The 22,500-nt window shown below is 37.0% G+C and overlaps 1 protein-coding gene across 18 annotated transcripts in view; it reads right to left on the minus strand.

Annotated features, from left to right (window-relative positions):
• The window catches only part of NRXN1 (neurexin 1), a 4,168,553-nt gene that overhangs the window by 370,083 nt on the left and 3,775,970 nt on the right, over positions 1-22,500 (minus strand). For all 18 annotated transcript variants that reach the window (XM_044054788.1, XM_044054802.1, XM_044054867.1 and 15 more), the window contains one exon: positions 10,332-10,503. In XM_044054788.1, the coding sequence (XP_043910723.1) occupies positions 10,332-10,503 (172 nt within the window). The remainder of the gene's footprint in view (positions 1-10,331; positions 10,504-22,500) is intronic.

The following is a 22,500-nucleotide window of genomic DNA, read 5'->3' on the forward strand; positions in this document are numbered from 1 at the left end:
CTTGTAAATGTTTCATCTCCTAAACCCCTGTTTACAGTTAGCAAGGGTATCAGAACTTGTCAGAGATTTGAGATGCCTGGCAGGGCCTAAAAAGACCTTGTGGCCATTAGCCTAGTAAACACCTATGAACCTATACATATATAGATATTTACACACATATATATATATATATATATATATATATATATATATATATATATATAGATGTGTGTGAGTGTGTGTGTGTGTGTGTGTGTGTGTGTGTGTGTGTGTGTGTGTGTGTGTGTGTGTGTGTGTGTGTGTGTGTGTGTGTGTGTGTGTGTGTGTGTGTGTGTGCGTGTGTGTGTGTGTGTGTGTGTGTGTGTGTGTGTGTGTGTATATATATATATATATATATATATATATATATATATATATATATATAGGTTCATAGGTTCATAGGAAAGTACTAGGTTATCGACCTGAGGGCCAAAGTAAGTCTAGCCAACAGTGTATTGGCTTTCGCCACCCATGTATTGTTAAATTCCTGCCCCTCTATCGAGCAGTGCCCCAGACATAATCCCGGGGTGAATTTCCTATCACCCATCCACTTATCAAGGTTTCTCTTGAATAGTGCTAATGACGAGCTCTGCTTGATATGGATGGGAATTTTATTCCAGAGCATGGGAATTCTCTGAGACACAAATCTATCCCTCCAGCATGTCCTATTTATTGTTGTGGTGAGGTTTAGGTCCCTAGAGTGTGTAGCTTGCGGAAATTGGGATTTCTTCAAGTGGAGCATGTCCAACAATTCTGGGCTTGACATAGCTTTGTATGTCAGACACAGGTCTCCTCAGGGTAAGCAGTATGCGACCGAGTAGCGTTTGAGTTTCTTGAGCCGGTCAACATAGGGCAATTGTTTGAAGCTGTCAATCCTCTTGGTGAGGTACTTTTGGGGCCACTCAAGTTGTTGTAGGTGTCTTGTGAAGTACATCCCAAATGGGGCATTGTATTCAATGAGGGGTCTGATAAATGATGAGTACTAGGGAACAATGGCTTGCTTATTTCTTGATGTGAACCCTTTTGTGATTAAGTGGGCCATAAAGAAAGATTTTCTGACCACTGTGGCAATGTGGTTATCAAAGGAGAAGTTACTATCCACTTGGGTCCCAAGGTCTCTTATCACAATTTCTGTGTTAAGTGAACACCCCCCTATTTGGTAATTCATGGGTACCGTGTTTTTGCTAAAGGGGATAACAATACACTTTTTGGGATTTAGTTTGAGGCCATGGTTTTGTCACCAAGTGTCAGTCTAGGTGAGTCCCTTTTGCAGGATGTCTACACCAGCAGGGGAATCGATAATTGCATCTAGTTTGCAGTCATCTGCAAACTTGGTTAGCCATAGACCCTTGGTGTTCACTTGCACTTCAGAGAAGTATATACCGAGCAGGAGGAGTTCCAAGACTGAACCCTGGGGTACTCCACTTGTCACTGGTTTGGAGTCAGATCTGGAGTCAGCAAATCTTACAGTGTGGGTTCTGTCTATGACCAGTTGGCCACCCATCTCGTGGTGTAAGAGTTTATGTTAAGGTTTGTGAGTTTATCAATGATTCCTGAATGAGGGATAGTATCAAAGGCTTTAGAGAGGTCTAGGTAGGCTGTGTGGACCACTTTGCATTCGTATTTGGCCTTAGTAACTGTTTCAAAGACATCTGCCAGATTTGGGAGACATGAACTACCTTTTATAAATCCAAATTGGGTAGCATCCAGAGTTTGGAGGTTACCTATATCTTTGTTTATGAGTTCCATGATGATACGTTCCATTGCCTTGCAAACCAGGCTTGTCAGGCTAATAGGTCAATAGTTCCCGGGGTCTGTGGTGGTTCGTCCTTTGTGGAGTGGGATAACCACTGCTGTGCACCATTCTGTGAGCACATAGCCTGTGGTGAGGCTGTGGTTGAACATGGATTTTAGGTAAGGGGCTAGTTCATTTTGGAGTTCATGTAAGACACAGCCTGGGATGTTGTCTGGTCCCATGGATGCTGTGTTTTTGGCTTTAGAGAGTGGCATTTTTACCTGTGTGTTTTTGATTGCTGGGGCTCTACAACCATCTGGTATAGTTATAGGCCCTTTGGGGGATGAGGGGGGAGTAAAGTTTGCACTGAACCTATCTGCCAATATGTTGGCAATATCAGTTGGCTCTGTATATTTTGTGCCATTCTGTTGTAGCTTGGTGCAGATCTGGGTGTTGACATAGAAATTCTTGACATAGCTAAAGAATGCCTTGTGGTTGTCTTTGGAATATGTGGCAATTTTTCTTTCAAAATTAGCTTTGAAGGATTTGATGAGTGATCTTAGTTTCTTACTGAGGCTTGTCAGTGAGTTCCTCCATACCTGGGTTTTTGCACTCTTTTGCAACAGTTTCTTCCTTCTGTTGTAAAGCTTGTTAATGACAGGGGACCACCAGATCGGCTTCCTTTTTTTGGAGGATAGCGTCTTGGTTTTATTGGGGATAGCACGATCTGTGCGCTCATGCAGGTGCTTGTAGAGTACATTTGTGTAGGATTCAGCAGTTGTGACTGCATTGACTGCATTATCCATCTGCAGGGGCATTGTGAGGTTAGTCACCTCAGTTTTGAGAAGTGTGAAGTTCGCTTTGGAAAAGTTTTTTACAATGCTTTCCTTGTGTGGGGGTGGAGCCGGGATTTGGAGCTCTAGGGTGATTAGTTTATGGTCAGATCTGACAAGTGAGGAGTTGATCTCGGGCATTGAGCATCTGTCACTCATGTTGGTAATGACCACGTCCAGAACATTGTTGCCCCTTGTGGGGGCATTGACAGGTTGATTCAGGGCGTTAGCGTTTATGAACTCCAGGAATTGCTGAGCAAAGGGGTTAGTATAAGAGTAGTTTTCCCAGTTTATGTTGGGGTAGTTGAAATCACCCATAATTATGGCATTTGGTTGAACCCTCATTTTTTTCCAATGTCCCCAGGAACGAGGAGTGGACGTCTTGGGTCATGGTGTGGGATCTATAACAAGCTTCAATTTGGAATGCATTTTTGCCCTGGGTTAGTTGCACTTGGATGATTTCAGAGGCATCATATATATATATATATATATATATATATATATATATATATATATATATATATATATATTTTTTTTTTTTTTTTTTTTATTTATTGATAGGTATAGATAGATATAGATATAAATGGAGATGTCTATTTTTTGTGCAAGCTTTCCAGTAAACTGCCATGACTCACAGTATCAGTACAAGGTGAATGTACAGAATTATATCTTTGAATGGAGAAAATTCAAAGATATTAGAATGTCTGGACTCATTGTCAACATGGTTGAGGAGTGGTTAGACAAATAAAGGCAACAGAAAATGTGTAAAAGGTGACATAGTATATCTGACAGCAATTCTCATATTTACAATTTCCATTATCATATCTACTTTTGGAACACCAGTCTAAAGTAAAAATAGAAGCATAAGCATTTTGTTTAGTCAGTCATCAGAGTTTCTTAAATTTCTTGGACACAACAGTAGCATTGTCATATCACAGCAACAGATTGTCAGGTGTGTTTCCTGACCACGGTATCTTTTGTTTGTGGTCTCCATATACTCCCTCTGTCTTCATATGTCTTTTCTACAACTGCTCTGTTTTCCTCCTAAAAATATACAGTAGCTGCACTGGTAATGCTAAATCATCTGAAGATTTGTTAGATGACTGACTGCAAGCAGAGAGGACTAAGTATATGAGACTTTAATCAGTTGCCTCTTCTACTTCCAGGTTTGATTACATCATACTGTATTGCCAATGGTATGACTTTTAGCAAGTCACTTAACAACATAGTGCTCAGGATTAACTGGGAATTAGGTTAGGCTCCTTAATGGTCTGTGGATCATTACGCCTATTACCTGCATAAGAACCCAATAACCTATATGGAAGAAAGACTTGGAAGTACACTTTTTGTTCTCGACTTCCCTAGTAAACTCTATAAGTGGTAATGGCTGCTCTAGTAGTGGCGATAGTATTTGGATGGAACTAAAGAGCATCGCTTGGATGGAAATGCCTTGTCATCATAAATTCCATATGGATCTGTATCAGAAGATGCTAAATCTTTTCTGGTATAATTAAAAGCCTCTTTCAGTAGGTGTTTGTTGTACCTCTGTATTAAAAAGACTGTTTAATCCTGCTAATAAATTCACTTTTTAGGATAATAACCATTGTTTTTCAGTGTGACTAGTCTTGTTGATTGTGACAGCTAGTTCAACTAATTACCATCTTATGTGAACTGAATAAACAAGAAAAAAGTATATATTATCACCACAGACGAAGTAAGTTCAGGAGAGTGCACCTTCCATTCTGCTACATAGCCCAGAATTAGTCAGGTTGTAACAAGTATGACTCAAGTTTGCACAATAAATACTGTTGTAGTGATCTGAAAATGCAACACATACTAGAAAATGACCTTCTTTCAGAAGATATGTATTTTTACTAAATACTTCCTAATGCCATGTAATTATGGTCTGATAACTAAACCACATTTATGAAGGCTAGCTATCAATCAAGTTATTCTACAAATTGTCTAATAATGTTATCACTTCCTAAAACCATCATATCCTAAGATGTTTGAGAAGTAAAAGGAGAGAGAGAGAGAGAGAGAGAGAGAGAGAGACTTTATATGACCTCTTTAATACTGAATGAACAGCGAGTGAGTGGCTAGGGTAAACACAACTTTTTTAACATGCAGAGAAATCCATTTGTCTTCAAAAGGGAAATACTCATTAAGAACCAAATAGGTGACTAGCTTAGGCAAACAAATTGCATTTCAGGTGGCCTCTTCCATTTGCTGAGCAATTGCAAACAGGATCTCCCTTGGTGTCTATGCTCCCCTTCCATTTAATTTAAGATGCTTGCAATGCTAGAAACAACCAGTGACATGTTTTATTACTTAAATTAATGGCAATCATTTCTTGTGACCAAATCAGCCTGCCTTCCTATTGACTACACAGTTTAATCACATAACTGAGTAAGGTCGGATCATTCACAAACCAACTGATTGTGTAATGCAGAACGTGAGAAGCATAACTGGGCACAAATCCCTGTCACATCTCCTGTAGGGCAAAAAGCTACAATTCAAGATTGAGTCTGTTATTTCAGATACTTTTCAGAAAAATGCAACATTAAAACTAATCATCTACAAAATTATGCCTTCTATAAATTCTGTAGTACACATTTTTTAACAGTAACTTTGTATTATATACCAGTGCTAACTGTAACAATAAAATTAGCTAACAAACAGTTGGGATCACTTAAATGATTATATTAATTAACTTCCAAAGCAATGTTAATTGACAGAAATTTGGATTATTTAGTTGATTGGGAATGGTAAACCCACACAGATAACGACATGGTTTTCAATAAATGCACTGGCAGTTTAAACATAAAGTAGAGCACCAACACAATAAAGGAAGATGACTGGAAAGAGAGATAAGTTAGTAATTAAGGGGTAAACAGAAAATAACTAGATAGATTAAAAAAAAAAAAAACACAACTAAGGGGTTAGTAGAATCAAAAAAGGAGTTCCTTGCCACAAAGTAGGAACAGATTGCCTTAAATTTCTTTACAGTCTAAGACTAGTAGTGGGAATCAACTGGAAGGATATCAACAGGCACAGATTTGAACAGACATTTCAGAAATGCGGTGAAACTGTTGATTTTTGTTCACCCATTAATTAAACTCCACTCTGTTTACCACAGACACATATAAAACAATAACTAGTTTAACAGTGTTTACCAATCACAGTCAACCTTAAATTAAATGGATCCCTAGATGAAGGACTGTGGCGTACTCTGGAACTCACTGAACAACCCTAAGTTTACACCCATATCCCCCAAAATTTAAGAGTCCGGCTCTTATACAACCGAACGCACTTTCCTGATGAATGCTCAAATCCTGAAAAATCAGTGCTAGGTGTCCGGCAATAAATTAATTCCACAATGCTGAAAGCTTGTTAGGTTTTAGGGCAAAGATAATTACTTTCAAGAGAGCTCTTACACTTGAAGTGATTTAGGCCAAGGACAATAAATATCACAAATACGTTTTATCCTTTTCAGACCTGGATATTAACTGTCACATCCAACTACCATGTGAACAGAATCTGTCATCTAGCAATAGATTACATGGTCATTGTTTAAGGATGCTATAAAGTAAAAAAAAAAAAAAAACAATATAATCAGGAAATAAAGAGGGGTCTTGTAGGGCCATGCAGTTCAGCAGATTCAGATAGTGGAAGGGCTAGCAAGTACGACTGGCTAATGGGAGGTAAAACACAATTTAGAGCACGTGTGTTGTAAGTCTTAGTACATAACCACATGTAGTTGACCCATTTGTACACAGCTTGAGAAACATAATTCATGATAAATGATAAATTAACAATTATTTTATAGTTTATGCACATTTTGTATTTATTTAGTATTATGAGAAAAACAAAAGAAAGTAAGATGAGTGCTTTACCCCATAAGAAAATACTTTAAAGTTCCTAGTTTCTGTTTGACTTTTAAGATGTTTGCTACAGAATGCTTTGGTTTATAGACTTCTTTTTATCTCTTTGAAGCTTAGTTACTTAATAGTACTGATTTTCATTTGCACCTCCACTTTGTCAGTTGCTGGCTTGGCACATGCTCACTTAGCTCAGGAAGTGGTTATATTTTTCTATCTACACAAGTAAAGCAGTACATGAAGCTGAGAGACGTAAAATGATGACATAACAACTTTGCACATTTTGTGATATAGTACTGGCCTTTCATTTATTATAGAAAACTTTGTAATAGCACTAAAGTAAAGCAGTTTCCTAGTGCTCTTATTTGTAACATGTATTTAGCAGTGGTGTGTGGTTGATCTGAAGGGGGACACAAATTAAAACTGAAACAGAATAAAATGCAGAAGGAAACATTTTAAGTCTTTCCTCACATATTAATACATACAACAGCTCACCACTGCACTAGGCAGCCATGACTGCCTTTATAATGGCTCTTATAGTAGCTAGATTTATGAGTATTTAAACATGCAAAGGGTCCTCCAGGAAATCTGCTGTACTTAACAGCTGTAAAATTAGAGAGCTTAGGAACTCCATATTCGTCCAGGCTCCTCTTTCATTTAATTTAATGTGGCTGATACAATACTGCAGAACTGGATATTTAAAGCAAGGCTCTCATCCCTATCCCAGTTCATAGAGGACTGGAAAGGTAATGCTAGCAAGACTTATATGAGTGAGTCAGAATTAGATTAAAATGTATTTATACATTTTGTAATGGCACACTGTTCGAATTTAAATGCAGTGCAATCTTCATTTATGTTGCAAGAAGCATCCACTTTGTATCTGCTGATCTTCTGAAAAGGTTATCTGTAGATCAAGATTTACTAAATTAATACATTTTTGTAATGGATGGATATAGCAGTACTGGCTAATAAATGAAATGGAAATATTATCAGAGAAATTATTAAGGCAGAATTATTTGTATTTATACAATAGATTATGGAATTATTTGCTTTATAAAAATAATTATAGATGGCATTCACAAATGCAATATATTTCACTTTGAGTACATATGCATGAGTGCAGACACAGTGTTCTGTAAAAGCATTTGAAATCTATAATTGCAATTATTCCTTATTACGTCAAAAATGTGTTTGTAGGATCTAAAATCTGCTCTGAAAGGTAAGTTCCTAAAATATGATAAAGCTGGTAATCTTCAAAGTGGTTGTATCTGATGAAGGTTTAGATATGGAAACAGTGAAAAGATCTGTAAAAAGAAACAAAACTATAGAAAATGATGTTCTTACAGACCTCAAAAACAGTCTTTTAAGAATGTGTGAATATTCTTTAAAAATAACAGTGAATGCAACGATTATGACTTGATAGCCAGAAAAAAAAATCAGTGAAGTGACAGAGTAGTGCTAGACCCAACCCTAACAGTTAGAATGCCTGTTTAAGTTGTTAAGGTAGGGTCTAGTGCTAGGCAAACAAATTCGACATTACTGACCAGCAAATGACAGTGGCAGAATAAAAGATTTGTTTCTGCTTGATGTCCATACTGGTAATAAGTCCCTGACTTCCTAGAACGTTGCTAGAATAACAGGAAGTATCTTTGCCAGCATTTTCTGAAGGATACAAACTATGAAACTTAAATGTACATTATTATTTTTATGAATTCATTCCTGCGGAAAGTGTATAAAAATCATGGACTTTATGAGGAACAGACCAAACATATAAGGCAAAAATCTGGACATTCTGTGAAAATCTGGACAGTCAGAGGGAGGGAGGAGAGTGTAAAAGTGAGGCATGATATTACACTGCTTTTCTGACAGTGCTCATAAGTCCTTTATAGCTTTAAAAGCCAGCAAAATATATATATATATATATTGCTGTAGCTAGCACTGCATGGAGCAGATAAAGCTCCATGTCCCACAATGAATTATGATCAGATTCAGCTCTTCAGCATTACTCTGGAGATGAATTTCTTGGCATCCGCGCCTTGAACATATAATAAGTTGGTCAGCATCAGCGATCCTCTTATAACCCTCTATGTTATAACTAGGAAAACAAGGGAATCCCTTCACCCTTATGCATATTTTCTCCTTTGTCTGGGTGTTGGTAATGATGGGTTTACCTATGGGAGTCATAATTTCATTATAAGGGTAAAATCCAATTAATCAACTTTGTAAGGCAACAATTCTTACACATATTGGAATGGATTATTCTACTTATACAATGTTATTACTTAAATGAAAGAGAAAATTGTACAATGTTGTTATTTAAAAAAAAGACAAAATCTGCCTACTACAGTAGTACAGCATTGTATATGTAACCTTCATGGCTGTAAGTTTTTTTTTTTGTCACTTGGGATAGTTTTCTGCTCTACTGCATTTGCATTGCAGATGTAAGGCCACTGTATTAGACACATTTTGTGCCACGTTTTATGACTCATGTGTGCACATGCAGTCTACTGTTTATGTAAGAATTCTTGCAGACTCCTGATGTCCCAGTACTGATTTAGATGGATTTTTTGAAGAGTTTGTGAGTCACTTTGTTTTTTTTGTTTGGTTTTGTTTGCGTATGAAAAGACAAAAAATTGCCTTCCCCATTGATGGTATTTCACTAACTAAATGTGTTCTTTCCACAGAATAGATAGCATAGTAGCTGCTGCTTTTTTTCCAGTAGGTGTGTTTTTTAAATGTGTTTAGTACATGTTTTTGAATATAAATTATAATTCTTATTGTATAGTTTTTGTTCTACTGACATTTTGGGAAGACAGTTGCTCAATTCCCACTGCAAAGAAGATGCATAGCACAAATGTTTATCAAAGGAGGCATTGTACAACTTTAAGAACTATATGGCATAACACTAAAAGGGCAGCTGAGTGAAGAAATATCATAGCGCACATCCTAACACTGTGAGGAATATAGGCATGTATAATTTCTGCTGGACAGTCAGAGTCTCCCTGTTACTCTAATTAGTATGAACCTTACATGTAATGCATCATGAAGTCATGTCTTATGCATGATTGTACACAAGCATGCATTTGCAAAATATGTTTTATATATGTTCAGATAGCTTTACATGGAGAAAAGTATTACTGTAAGTTAATCAAGTGTGATACATTTTTAATTGGCATAGCAACTGTTCCTAGTGATCTTAAAATACAGAGTAATGCAAATCATTTCATTATACCAAAAAAGGGTGCTAACTAAACTCATTTAATGAGGAAACCTGCATGAATCAGATCATTGGAATATAGTACAGGACAGTGATCAAAGCATTATGTTGTTTGGTAAAACTACACCCAAAGTCCTACTTAGAGGTAGTCAGTAATTAAAAGTGAAGAAGATGATGGTTCCTAATGCATTCCCATGTACATCATAACCTTGTCATCAGTCACACCCATGGCATCATACTTATGTATTGAAATTGCTTCTTGTAGAATAGAAGCATGCTTTTAAGCTGGTAATGTAGGGTTTCCTCTTTGTGCTCAGTGTTTTTTTTCCCAAGCTTTTGTCAAAGCCTTTGTTGTACTTAATTGATCCCATTCAAGATCTGCAAAATCTGCTGCCTTTTATGACAGTATGCTGCCTCTTGTAAATGCAATTTGACCTTTTGAAGACTAATTTGCATTTTATCCTCAGACAACAACAATGACAGCAGCAGGAACCAAAATCTTCTGAGTCAGCTCTATTCTGATAATTAAACATCAGCTTTTCTGTTGGCATGTGGCAAATGTATGAAATTACTAAAACTACAAAAAATGTTCATAAATCCATATTATTTTTTTTCCTTTAAATCTGAATTAGTTATTGGATTCTTACCTGGTGGGTACCGCTCTATGATAGGCCAGTTGTCCAAATGTAATGTGGCATTACCTCCACTTCTTGTAAAACGCACCACGTGGTATTTTCCATCACTTACAATGGCTCTAGACTCTTCAATTGTGATGTCATCTGTGCCGACATTAAATATTACACCAATTTTCCCCTGATCCTGAAATGAGAGAAAAGAAGACAATGAGCAGAATAAAAAAAATAAAAACAAGCGAGGAGAAACATCTGTTCTTTGCAAGTGGTGCATTAAAAACAGTACACAAAAGAAAACATGATCGATGTTGTACAAATGCAAAAGGATCAAATATACAAATAACAGGAAAAAAAATAAAATAAGAATACCCTAATACTCAACATAATAAGATAATTGTTCAGGTGTAGGAAAGTGTGCAGGATATAGCCTAATGTCACATACCTCTCAAGCTGCACAAACCTATTTTCATTCATTTTTCACTGCGTTTGCACTCTTGCTTTAGGTTTTGGCTCTCATCTGTTTCCATTGCATTTGATTAATTCTTTTGCAGGCTGGGCCTGAAATTGGTCAGACTAGATTGGTGCCCGACTCCATTAAACAAACTAACTGGCATAAATCTTCAACATTACAGTTTAGACAATTTGCACCTTATGTGCAGCACATTTACCTGTACAATATTACAATACCATAAATACAACATGTTTAGCATATGAAATTCAACTACTGTGGATTACAGAGCTCTTCTGTCTTCACTGTCCCTGTTGTCGCTGTCAGTATATGGAATTGCTTTTGGCATCACAACATGTGTGTATGCATGACATTAGTGATGTAAGCCAAGTATGATCTAGTGAATGCCTAACACTGCCACGTTGGAACAGAAAAGAGTATCCTTGCTCCAATGACCCCAGTTAGAAGAACCATGCAGGTGCTGGCGGGGCTAGACAGGCAACAGGATGCCTGAACAGCCAGTAGCATTGTCTCCTTACCCTGTGGAGTGCAGCAATTATAAGGAATGGGAGGAGGTATAACTCTATCTGCTTGAAAATTCCTCCTAAAGGTGGAAGAGGGCATTAAAGCTAGGGACCTAAGGGAACACCATTTATAGATATCAATGGCGAGCTAGATTTGGGAAAGTAAAACAGCAGCACGCACTGACATAATTATACATCTCACATCGGAGGTATCAGGGTTGTCATTCTGAGACAAAATCCTTTGAGAAACACCCTCCCTACAGTGAGATGGCATTTGGGACATCTCTATGCTCCTCTCATATTCATTTATAAACCTTACTAATGATCCCTGGCAAATTGGCCATAACAAAGGCAGGTAAAGCCTGCCAAAACTACAAAATCTGGCTAATAACTACATAACTTAGATCACAAATCCTCTGTGGATGGTGCTTTACCATGCAAAAAGGTAGCAATATGAGTCTGCAGCTATTATTCTTTTTAAAGTGGATGGAATTTAATATAATCCTGTGTTTATGGAATCTAGGGGAAAAATCCTGGGGTTTGGGACTTGACCTAAGGGCTTGGGAATTGGCATAATGGTTAAGGTGGTTAACTCACAGGTGCATAGCACAGGGTTTGATTCTCACCTTTGAGGGAAACTGGCTAGGCTTAAAACAATCTGCAAGAACAGCTAGCCTAGTACTTAGCAATGAACTAATGAATAACTGCTCTGAAAGAAATTTGAGCTCCTTTCTTGGGGGTAAGAAACATCAGTGAAGGACCAGACAGCAGAGTTTAACTGAAAATGTCTCATTCTTCTGATTTTTATCTGAGAGGTAAGTCTACTAAAAGGCTTTACTGATGACCACACATATCTATTTCTAGATAATGAAGCATAAACAAGTAATTTATTTTCAAATTCCTGATTAAAAACAGAATACAGAGATTCTGCTATTTAATGTTCATTTGATAATTTCCTGCGTAACACTGACACACTTGAGGGTGACTTTCTATCTTTTTAGTTTTAAAGCAATGCTCATTATAATGTAGCAATGTGGTACTGTAACGTCCATTAGGAGGTCTGCTGTGCAAGACTATGAACCAAGTAAAACAGTCACACTGAAAAAACACATACATAAGGGGAGGGCTTGGCAGAATAGCTAAAGTATTTCCATCAAGGATAGCAGATACAGGGTTTGATTCTGAAATATGGTTATTTGCTAAGCTTGTAATAGTCTGCAATCAGCCTTGTATTAACCTGCAAAAACCTTGGCAAACCAGAGACTTCACTGTTAATACATGTCTAGGCTTGTGTGTTGAGAGTGGCTGAAACTGTTTTCATGTCATTTGGAATTAGCACTGGATCTCATAAGCCCACTGCTGGTAATAGAATATGATGTACTTACTTTGAAGGGAAATATGATGAAGGTATGAGGTTTAACTTCAAGAACTGTGAAACTGGGTTAGTCTACATAAGTGGCAGGATAACTTGTAGTGGTCTCAAATTTTCTTTTTAAGGCTTGAGTTTAAATCTTAAATGGATTCTACCATTCAGAGCTGCTGATTGACACATTTCCCAATATTATTTACTTTTTGTTCTGGAAATCACCCATAGTCTTCCTGGGATATGATGATTCATGTTTTGGTCTCATATGATTATGTAGCAGAGGTGCTCCAATATTCTATTTGCATCATATACCTTTGATGTTTCAATTCTGATTATAAAATGCATTGTCAAATTGGTCCTTTTATTATAGCCTGTGCATAACTACATCTAACAGTTTTCAGGCATACTTTTTAAACTAGACTATGTATTAAGATTTCTGATCTATGAAAACAGAAAAGAAAAAAAAAAACAGAGAGATCTTTATCATTAATATTCATAGGAAGCAAGAAATTATCTTTCCACAGAATACTGGTTCACACATGGTACTCAACATTTTTCATTAATTAATCAGAGTTAGTGTGATGTGGGAGGTGATGAATGCAGGAAGCTTGTTAATGCTGATGAATGTGAAAAGCCATTGGCTGGTAACACATTGGATATGCCCACATCCACGCTCTACTGGGAGCATGACTTGTGAAGATGTGAAGCAGTGGTCTGCCTACTTTATTCAATAGTGAAGTCACATTGTTTTTCTGAGCCAAGTAAAAATCAGTAATAGCTTAGTCATAATTCTTTTTATTTTTTGATGTGTTCTGAATGCACATTAGCATATTAGCAATCAGAAAAATATCTCAAAACACAATGTATAATTAATTATGAATTTATCTTCCTCTTTTTTTGCAGTATGATTAATTTTCACTCCAGTAGTTTAGTTACTGTTTTTCCATGTACCCAACCTATTTTTATGTACAACCTAACACACAACAGTTCTTTTATTTCAGTAATTTATTCCTGTGATGAATTACTAAAGTGACATAATTACTGTGAAATTCCTAACCATAAATAACGCAATTGAAGACATATGGTTGAGTACCCTAAACAGCAGCATACTGAATCTTATTATCCATTCAGCATAATTAGTGCCATGTTAGAAAAAAATGTTTTTGTCCTTGCTTTGCAGAAATATACAACAGTCACTTTACTAACAACATGCCTTTTAGATAACTAGTAAGTGCAGAATAAATATTCAAATAAAAAAAATTAAATATTGGGAAAGAAAATAGTTCCTTTGCTAATTTCAGCAAATTACAATGGCTTCCTACTAATCTTGTGTTCTGCATATTATGTGTAGAGTATCATGTCATGAGTCAACTAGTGTACCAAATCCTTATAAACAAATATGTTAAGAAGAAAATGTTTCCAGGAAACTCACGCTACCATTAGCCAAGTGTAATTTCATTTTGCAGAATACAGATTATGCAACTGATGAATTAATGTAAATTTGGCTGTCCTAGGCCATGTATTTCTTTTCAATACCAGGTTCACTATAGGTGCTCGAAAACCACTATCTTGAAGATAGGGAACTGAGTGCCTTGTCACTCGGCTAGGCTGCAGCTTGTGCCTGAGCTCAAATACAAGTTTGGGCAAGCAGATGGGGGGGGGCACTTGTACTTGAAATATGAGTTTGGGTAAGTAGTCATGGGAAAGGAGCACCATTTGTGCTCATACTTGGATATGAGTTTGGGGAAGTAGCCATGGAAAGGGAGCAGTAGTGGGGTTTAAGATTAGGGAGTGGGATTTTCTGGGTTAGGGAACACGAAGCGAGGTTAAGGGCTAGAGAGTAGGAAGGGAAGTTTTCGGATTAGATTGTGATCCAAGAACATAGGTTTAGGGAATTGCCTGAAGTTTTTAGCTTTAGGAAGTAGGAAGGGAGTGTCAGGGTTTTAAGGAGGAGGTTGAAGAGAAGATGGTTGTTCAAGGTAAGTAGGGAAGGGCTACTGTGCGGATGCAAAATAAACTCAGAGAGGATGGAAGGTCAAAGAGCATAGATAGCCTTCAAAACAGCATGTAAAATTGAGGTACCCTTCTCATCAGGCAGCTTTGGGAGGAGTCAGGTGAGTGGAAGTTTAGGCTAAGGGAATTGGAAACTGGGTGGGAGTTTCAGGTTTACGGTTTAGGTTCTGCCATGGCTATGTAGTTTATAGGACTGGGTGTTAGAAAGGTTATATAGAAATAGGGCATCAGGTTAATGAGACATGAAATACTTCCTTTTATGAGCAAGTGGCAGTGAGCAGTGTAGCGTGAACTATTAGCACATCAGCATCCGTAGTAGACCCTAGAGTATCTCTTCTATTTCAGATATAACACCAGAGAGCAGTAGAAATGTGTTCTTGTGTAGTTTCCTGTCATTTTTCTGTCAAATGCTTATAGCAGGTATAATTTTCAATAAGCATTAAATTAATTCTGTGAATATGGCTGCTCTAGTAAAGGATATGGCATTGTAGATGGCATTAAGTTAGGCAAGTCTGATAGAACTTGTAATAATGATTACAATTAAAATATCAGGTAATAACCCATACTATAAAACTATCCTAGATCTAAAGACAATGAATTAAGAATCATAAACAATTCAAAGGTCATTCTATTTAGTATGGCACATTGAAGTAAACAGAGAGAGAAAAATGTTGTAGTGAGACTACATGCAATAAGGTAAATTACATTTAGAATCTTGTAACACTGTTGAGAAGCATGTAAAACTGATGAGTTTCAATTCTGAGTTTTATTCAAGCATAAGACTTGAAAAATAGTTTTGTAAGCAGTAGTGGAATATAGATAGTGTCTTGGAGGGAGACATATTGGGGAGACGTATCAGCTTAACACAATCCAAAAAGGACAAATTTGGAGATCTTATTTGCAGCAAGTAGAGAAACAAGCAAGAGTGCAAAAGGAGAAGCTTTCATACATGGATAAAATAATATCAGCCTTCAAAATCTTTGCCTTTGTTTTATAATAATATTAAAGGACTTAAACAGAAAGCAGCATCATGATGCAGTATTAAAAGTACCTGAAGGTGCACAAAATGAATATAGAAAAACATTTTAAGTTGTTTCTGCTATGAGTCATTGAAGGTGATACCGCAATAATCAGAATCCAAAAATTCCAATCCCAGAACCAATCCCAGAAAAAACTGCAGAAGAAATCTCACATACACACACACATATATATATATATATATATATATATATATATATATATATATATATATACATACAATATAAGTATATATATATATATATATATATATATATATATATATATATATAAAAGCTCAAAAGACTGAAAATCCAAATAACTGAAACTCACAATATCGAAAATGGGTACATATCTGAAGCACAAATTATTAAAAAATGGAATTTGCCCTTTCTCCAGTGTTGTGTAATCTTGGAGTTGGTATATATAATTGGCAGGGTGTGTGTGGTTGGGGGTGCAGACCCCCACAAGATGGGTGCAGGGGGCATGAACCCTTCATTAAAAATATTTTTGATATTTTGAGTTTTAGATATTTTGATTTTCTGTCTTTTGAACTTTCAAGCGTCTAATATATATATATATATATGTGTGTGTGTGTATATATATATATATATATATATATATATATATATATATATATATATATATATATACATATATATATGTGTGTGTGTGTGTGTTTTTGTTTTTTTTTTTTGGTAGAAGCAAGCCCTCCTGCACCCCCTGATGTGGGAAAGCAAGCTCTCCCACAAACCTTATACTTGTATATTCACCAAGTATGTGGTCTCACCAACTTGAAGAGAGAAGAAATTACTCAAAGAGGGCTGTGCCAATGGTACACATTATCACCAATGCTTTTCTATGGAGTAAATTAGAGCTTTGGGCAACTGCGCATCTGGCAAATAATGCTCATGAACTGAAACTTCTACTACCAGTATGGTAATAGTTTAAGTTATGTATGCTGAACACCACAAGTGCCAGTTCTGGAAACATTGTGCTGTGTTTTTTCAGCAGCTGCAGTGTTTTTTGACCTGCTAACTCAGCTACTTAACAAACGAGTAAATAAAATAAAATAAAAGCAATACATATTAAAGTGATTTTTGCAATGAGGAGAATGTTTATAGGCTCTAACTTGCAGCAGATCATTAATGAGCCCAGGCCAAATTTCCAATTACCACAAAACACTGTTTGGTTAAGGGAATTACTCAAGGTCACATGGTATGCAAATGACAGCTGTGAAAATCAAATTCTTTACCACAAAAAGTGTCTCATTAACAGCACGTAACCTTAACCTTCATTGTCAACTGTCAGACTGTTAAATGTATTTCTACCAATTAAAGAAATTATTAAAGATGAATCTGCTTTAACTTTAAAGCTTCTAACACAACTTGAAATCTTGTCTGTGAGAACTGCTGTTCATTTATTTTTCAGACAATGCAGTAAAATTACTAAAAACCCACTGTGTGATATTTCAGATGTGTGACAGACAGGAATATTGAATGAAAAGAAGTCAGGGGAATGCTTATGCATACAGTCAAACCCACAAGGCCAAAATGAAAAGCTAACTTGAAAACTAGAATTTGAAGGCCTTGATGTACTTACTGTCGTCCTCTGCCAGAAGGAGATTGCTGATGGGATTATAGATGGCAAAAAAAGAGAGAGAGAGAACTGATTACTCCCATAGGTTGTTCTCCAAAAATAGATTATTTCATGTAAAGGATATTCCTGAAAGAGTGGCAGCAGTCAAACCAATAGCTGATCAAAGCACTGACATGCCAATTCTGACATATTTTCAAGGAAGTTAAGAGTTGCATAGTTTACACCAATAATCTTTGTGGAGAGAAACAGCACAAGAGCTATATCTTGTGTATTTACATTCCTGGGTATGTACTTGGCTAGCTGCCCCAGTAGTTCAATATATATCTATCCAATTTCCTTTCAAGAGTGAGAATCAAACCATGTGCATGGTTTCCATTAGGTTAACTATTCCGCCAAACCCCAACCCTTAGGTTTGCATGTGAGTGGGCAGTACTGCAAAACTCTAGTTTTTATGAATATCCCCCACAAAAAAAAAAAATTCTTGACCCATTTTCTATATGTCTGAGAAAATGTTGAGAACAGATATACAATAAATGGTGCACTTTGTAGTCTTAAAGCTGGGTTTGTGCTTCCTTGTGCACATATAGAAGTACAACACTTTGCTTCTGTAATAGGACAACATACAGTGAATGAAAATAAATGATCTGCAGTTAAGATACACTCAAGAGCAAAGGCTATGAATTGAGTGGCAACGTAACATTGTGCCGAGTAGTAGCAGTGTCACTTTGATAGTATTGCTTTTCATTTGTGCAGCTGGCTATAAAATGTCATAATGATCGATGCCTTATGGTTTCAGGCTTTCCCTTTGGGTTCTTCCTTAGCATTCTACTCTCCTCACCCAATAAAAAAGTACTAAATAAGAGAAAAATGTGTCAAATGGTGAACTGTGGCTTATTTTCCAATTACGTAAGCACAATCACCTCTTGTGCTAATCTACTATGATATGGGTACTTGTTACTAATTTTTTCAGTCACAGCCTTCTGTCTCAGGGATTTCATGACAAAGTTTAAACAGTACTAAACCTATACCCCCATGACATTCCTCTCCCGAAGCAAGATGTTTTCGTCTGTTTCTGGTCTTTGTTGGGATTGTTGATGCAATGTGCATGGAAGGACATATGACTTCAACCTTCCCTTAGCTGGTTTCACATCACCTTTCCTTCTCCCTCACCTTCAGTTCTGTGATTCATGCATTCTTCCATCATATTGAAACTGTTACTCCCAAGGTATGCAATCTACACATTCTTTTTCAGTTTCAAGTCCATCCATTTCAAAGTAGAGGAAAGCCTGGAAGTAGACCTGGATGGGGATGCTAGTACATCACAAGACACATGTATATAGTGCACACACCTAAAGACAGCATTGGTGCTGCTATGAGAAATACCCGTGTGTCTTTGGGACATAGGTAGAAGTTGAATCAATGGCAAAAACCTGCATTGATAGTAGCAGATGCTGCCATCTCCATACAGAAGGCACTTTAGTCACAATCCATTTATGTGAAATATCAGAAAAATAATTTTAAATATACAGTACATCTTCAATAGATACAATGAATTTACATTTACATATTATAAAAAATATCTTTTCTACCAACGCTGATAAAATATGAGATATTAAAAATAATTCATATCAAATACATGGATGGCATATTAATTTGACATAAACATTTTCTTAATTTTAGACTTTGGATTTTATTTCTGAGAAGCAGCTAAATCTGCCTGAACATTGTCCGGATGCTGAATTATTTTATTTTACTTTCTACTCATGCTCTCCCGCTCTTTCTTTCTCTTTTCGCCCGTCTCCATTAAGCCAATAGTGGTAATTGTTCTGCAGGAATGTCTAATACGGATGCAAGCCAATATAAGACCTTAGTTAATTACTTTCTGAGAATAAAACATTTTAATTACATCTTAAGATGTCACTTGCCAGTCATTGCTAGCAAATACATTTCTTTCTGAATATATCACTGACAATGTAGTTACCATATTAATGTATTCTAATTTCACTGATTAGTTTTGTGGCACAAGAATTAACAGGAAGAGGATAATTTCACTATTAACAATGAGAGAAGCCATTGTTGTTATTACTAAATCAGAAATGTCCAGTATAACTTTCCCAAGGACAATGATATTCCATTTTTCTGGAGAAAATACTGATACATCTTGAATTTTTACAGTATGAATATTGGAAAAAGCACTGGATTTCAATGGAATTTTGTATTTTTAGTCTGTCACCATAACTTGCACTTCTTTTCATGTTTACTACTTTTAATACTGTCAGCTTACTTTGTTGAGAATTCTGTGTGCATAATTTGTTGATAGATAGACATTAAGAGAGAGAGGGGGGAGAGAGAGAGAGAGAGACAGAGAGAGAGAGCAGAAACACCAATGTTATACTAGCAAGTCATAGGTATAATTCCTGGATTTCATGTCACGGTTCATAGGTGCATAGAGGTATACTAAGATAATGACCTCTCGGGCCCTTGTATGCCTAGCCATGCAATCCAAATGTTAATCACAAATTTGATTTATGTAGAGGGAAGTTTATTGACTGCCTGTGCCCATCAAAGTCATAGCCACCAGACCAGGGCGAATCTCTGATTATCCATCCTTTGGTACAAGTTGCACTTAAGGTTATGGAGGAACTCTACTAAACATGGATGGGAGCCTATTCCAGAGAATGGGATTCTTTGAGAAACATATTTGTCTCTCCAACATGTCCTATTTACGTTGGAAGCAAAATTTAGATCTTTCATTCTGATGCTGTTTATTTTGTGGCTGTGCAAAATGTTCTTTAAAACAGGGTTCAAGGATGCTTTGTATACCAGGCAAAAATCACTTCTCAGAAGTCTGCATGATACCGAATAAGAAGACAAGGCTTCGAGGTGATCAGTATAGGACATTCTGTTTGCTCCCTGTATTCTTTTTGTAAGGAACCTTTGTAGATTTTTCCAGTTGTTGCATGTGTCAGGTCAGGTACAAACCAAAGGGGGCATTATGCTCAATGAAGGGTCTGATGACTGCCAACTATGGTGGTACAGTGACCTCTCTAGATCTAGATGCCTTGCCATCACTTATAAGTTGAGCAACGTAGAAGGATTTTTTTACTGCCTTGAAGACAAGTTGCTTGAAAGCTAGTTTACTATTTTTATAATTCCCACATCCCTGGCTAGTGAAACAAGTTTTAGGGAAGTTTTATTGATGACATAGTTAACCAGATTGGCTAACTTCCTAAAAAGTACTATAATGCATTTCTTGGCACTGAGTTTTAAGCCATAGCTTTGGCACCAAGCATTTGCTTTGTTAGCCCTTCCTGAAGGGTGTTCTTATCTTGGGGGGATTAAATGACTGATCCCAATTTTCAATCATCTGCAGACTTGATTAGCCAGAGGACCTTGACATTGGCTTTGACTTTTGAGAAGTAGATGCCAAAGGAGAGTGGGCCCAGCACAGAGCACTGAGTGGCTCCAGTGGTGACTGGCTTCTTTGTGGCGTGGCCTCACTGATACTAGCCTCTTCTGTCATATCTGTGATCCATCTAGCTATCCACTGTGTTATAAAGCGGTCATGCCAAGTTCCATAAATGTGTTTACTATGTCTGACTGGAATATTGTATCAAATGCTTTAGTCAGATCTAGGTAGGCAGTACGCACCACTTTCCCATAATCCATTGCCTTATTGCCCTTTTCAAAGCAGTCCACCAGGTTCAGTAAGCACAACCTTCCTTTGACAAAGCCAAACTGGGATGGGTCCAGTGTCTGGAGGTCTCCTATTCTCCTGTTGAAAATGTCCATAATAATTCTTTCCATAGCTTTGGAAAAAAGACTAGTGAGACTAAGAGGTCTGTAGTTTCCAGGATCTACTGAAGTCCTCACTTATGAAGCATGACGACTGTTGCAGTTCTCCATTCTCATGGCAAAAAAACTTTCATAATACAACAGTTAAATAGTGACTCCAGGCTTCCTGGTAAATTGCATTTTAAACTGATCCCAAGATGTTAGTGAAGCCTATTGAGCCTATATTATTGGCATTAGTGAGTGCCGCCACTACATGCTCCCCAAGTTATAGTTGGTGGGGTTATGTTTGTTGGTATTTCTTAGGGGATGGTGGAAGGTGGGGGGTAGAGTTGAAAATAAATTTGTCCACTAGCAGGTTCATTATATTGCCAGGGTTGATGAATGTGGCATTATTAACCACCAGTTCAGCACATTGCTTTGTGATACCATTCAGGTTTTCTGACATAGCTGAAGACGGTCATCTTTCTCCTGGAAGGCTATCTTAAACTCTGAGTTGGCTTTGTTTGACATAATTAGCCCTCATAGTTGGCTATTTAGTTTGATGGGATAGGTTTCATCTTTATGAGAATTAACCTTGCTGATTTTTGCCATATTTTTTCCTTTTGTCATATATCCTGTTTAATTTGGGATGCCATTAGGGTGGTTTGTTCCTAGTTCTAGTTTTGGGCTTACTTCTAGTAGGTGCAGCAGCCTCTGTGAAGCTATTGACATGGCTGTACAGATTTTCTGAGCAATTTAGCTTAGGCTCCAGTTTTCTCAGGGTTTGGAGGGCCATTGAATTTGGAAAACCATCACTTAATGAACGTTAGTTTACCTTGATCTATTTCCTAAGTGATACTGTTTTTTTCTGGGGTTAAACAGCTGATTTTGATTTCAAAGGTGACAACTTTATGGGCTGCCCGTAACAGGGAGGATGAGACATTGGGGGTGGTACAGCATTGTCTCATATTTGTAAGCAGTGGGTTTATTCACTATTTGCTCAAGGGCATTTATACTTATTGAGTCCATGAATCTCTGTGCCTAAAGATTTTAGGCAGTGTAGGATTCCCAGTCTATACAGGAGTAATTAAAGTCTGTGATGAGTAAGGTATTAGGTTGGTAGGTAAGTGTCACCAGTACATCCAACTATAAATTATGAGTTTCTTGGGACATGGAGGATTAACTACAGCTGGCTAGGGTATGGTCTGCACATGGAGGATCAAGTGTGACCAAAGTAGGGGTTTATTTGTTAATGACGCATAGTGAAATGTCTCCAACAATAGCCCATGTCTGTACAGCTACTGGTCTAAAAGTGTGTAAGGCACTGAAACCATGCACTGCCAGGATAATCTCTGCCACTTTACATCATGTCTTGCTATCTGCACAGATGTCTATATTCCTACATATGAACAGGGCTTGGAAGGAGTGTAGTTTATTATTTAT

The sequence above is a fragment of the Protopterus annectens genome, chromosome 1.part2 (assembly GCF_019279795.1).
Source record: "Protopterus annectens isolate FY-2018-M chromosome 1.part2, PAN1.0, whole genome shotgun sequence".
Classification (NCBI taxonomy): domain Eukaryota; kingdom Metazoa; phylum Chordata; order Ceratodontiformes; family Protopteridae; genus Protopterus; species Protopterus annectens.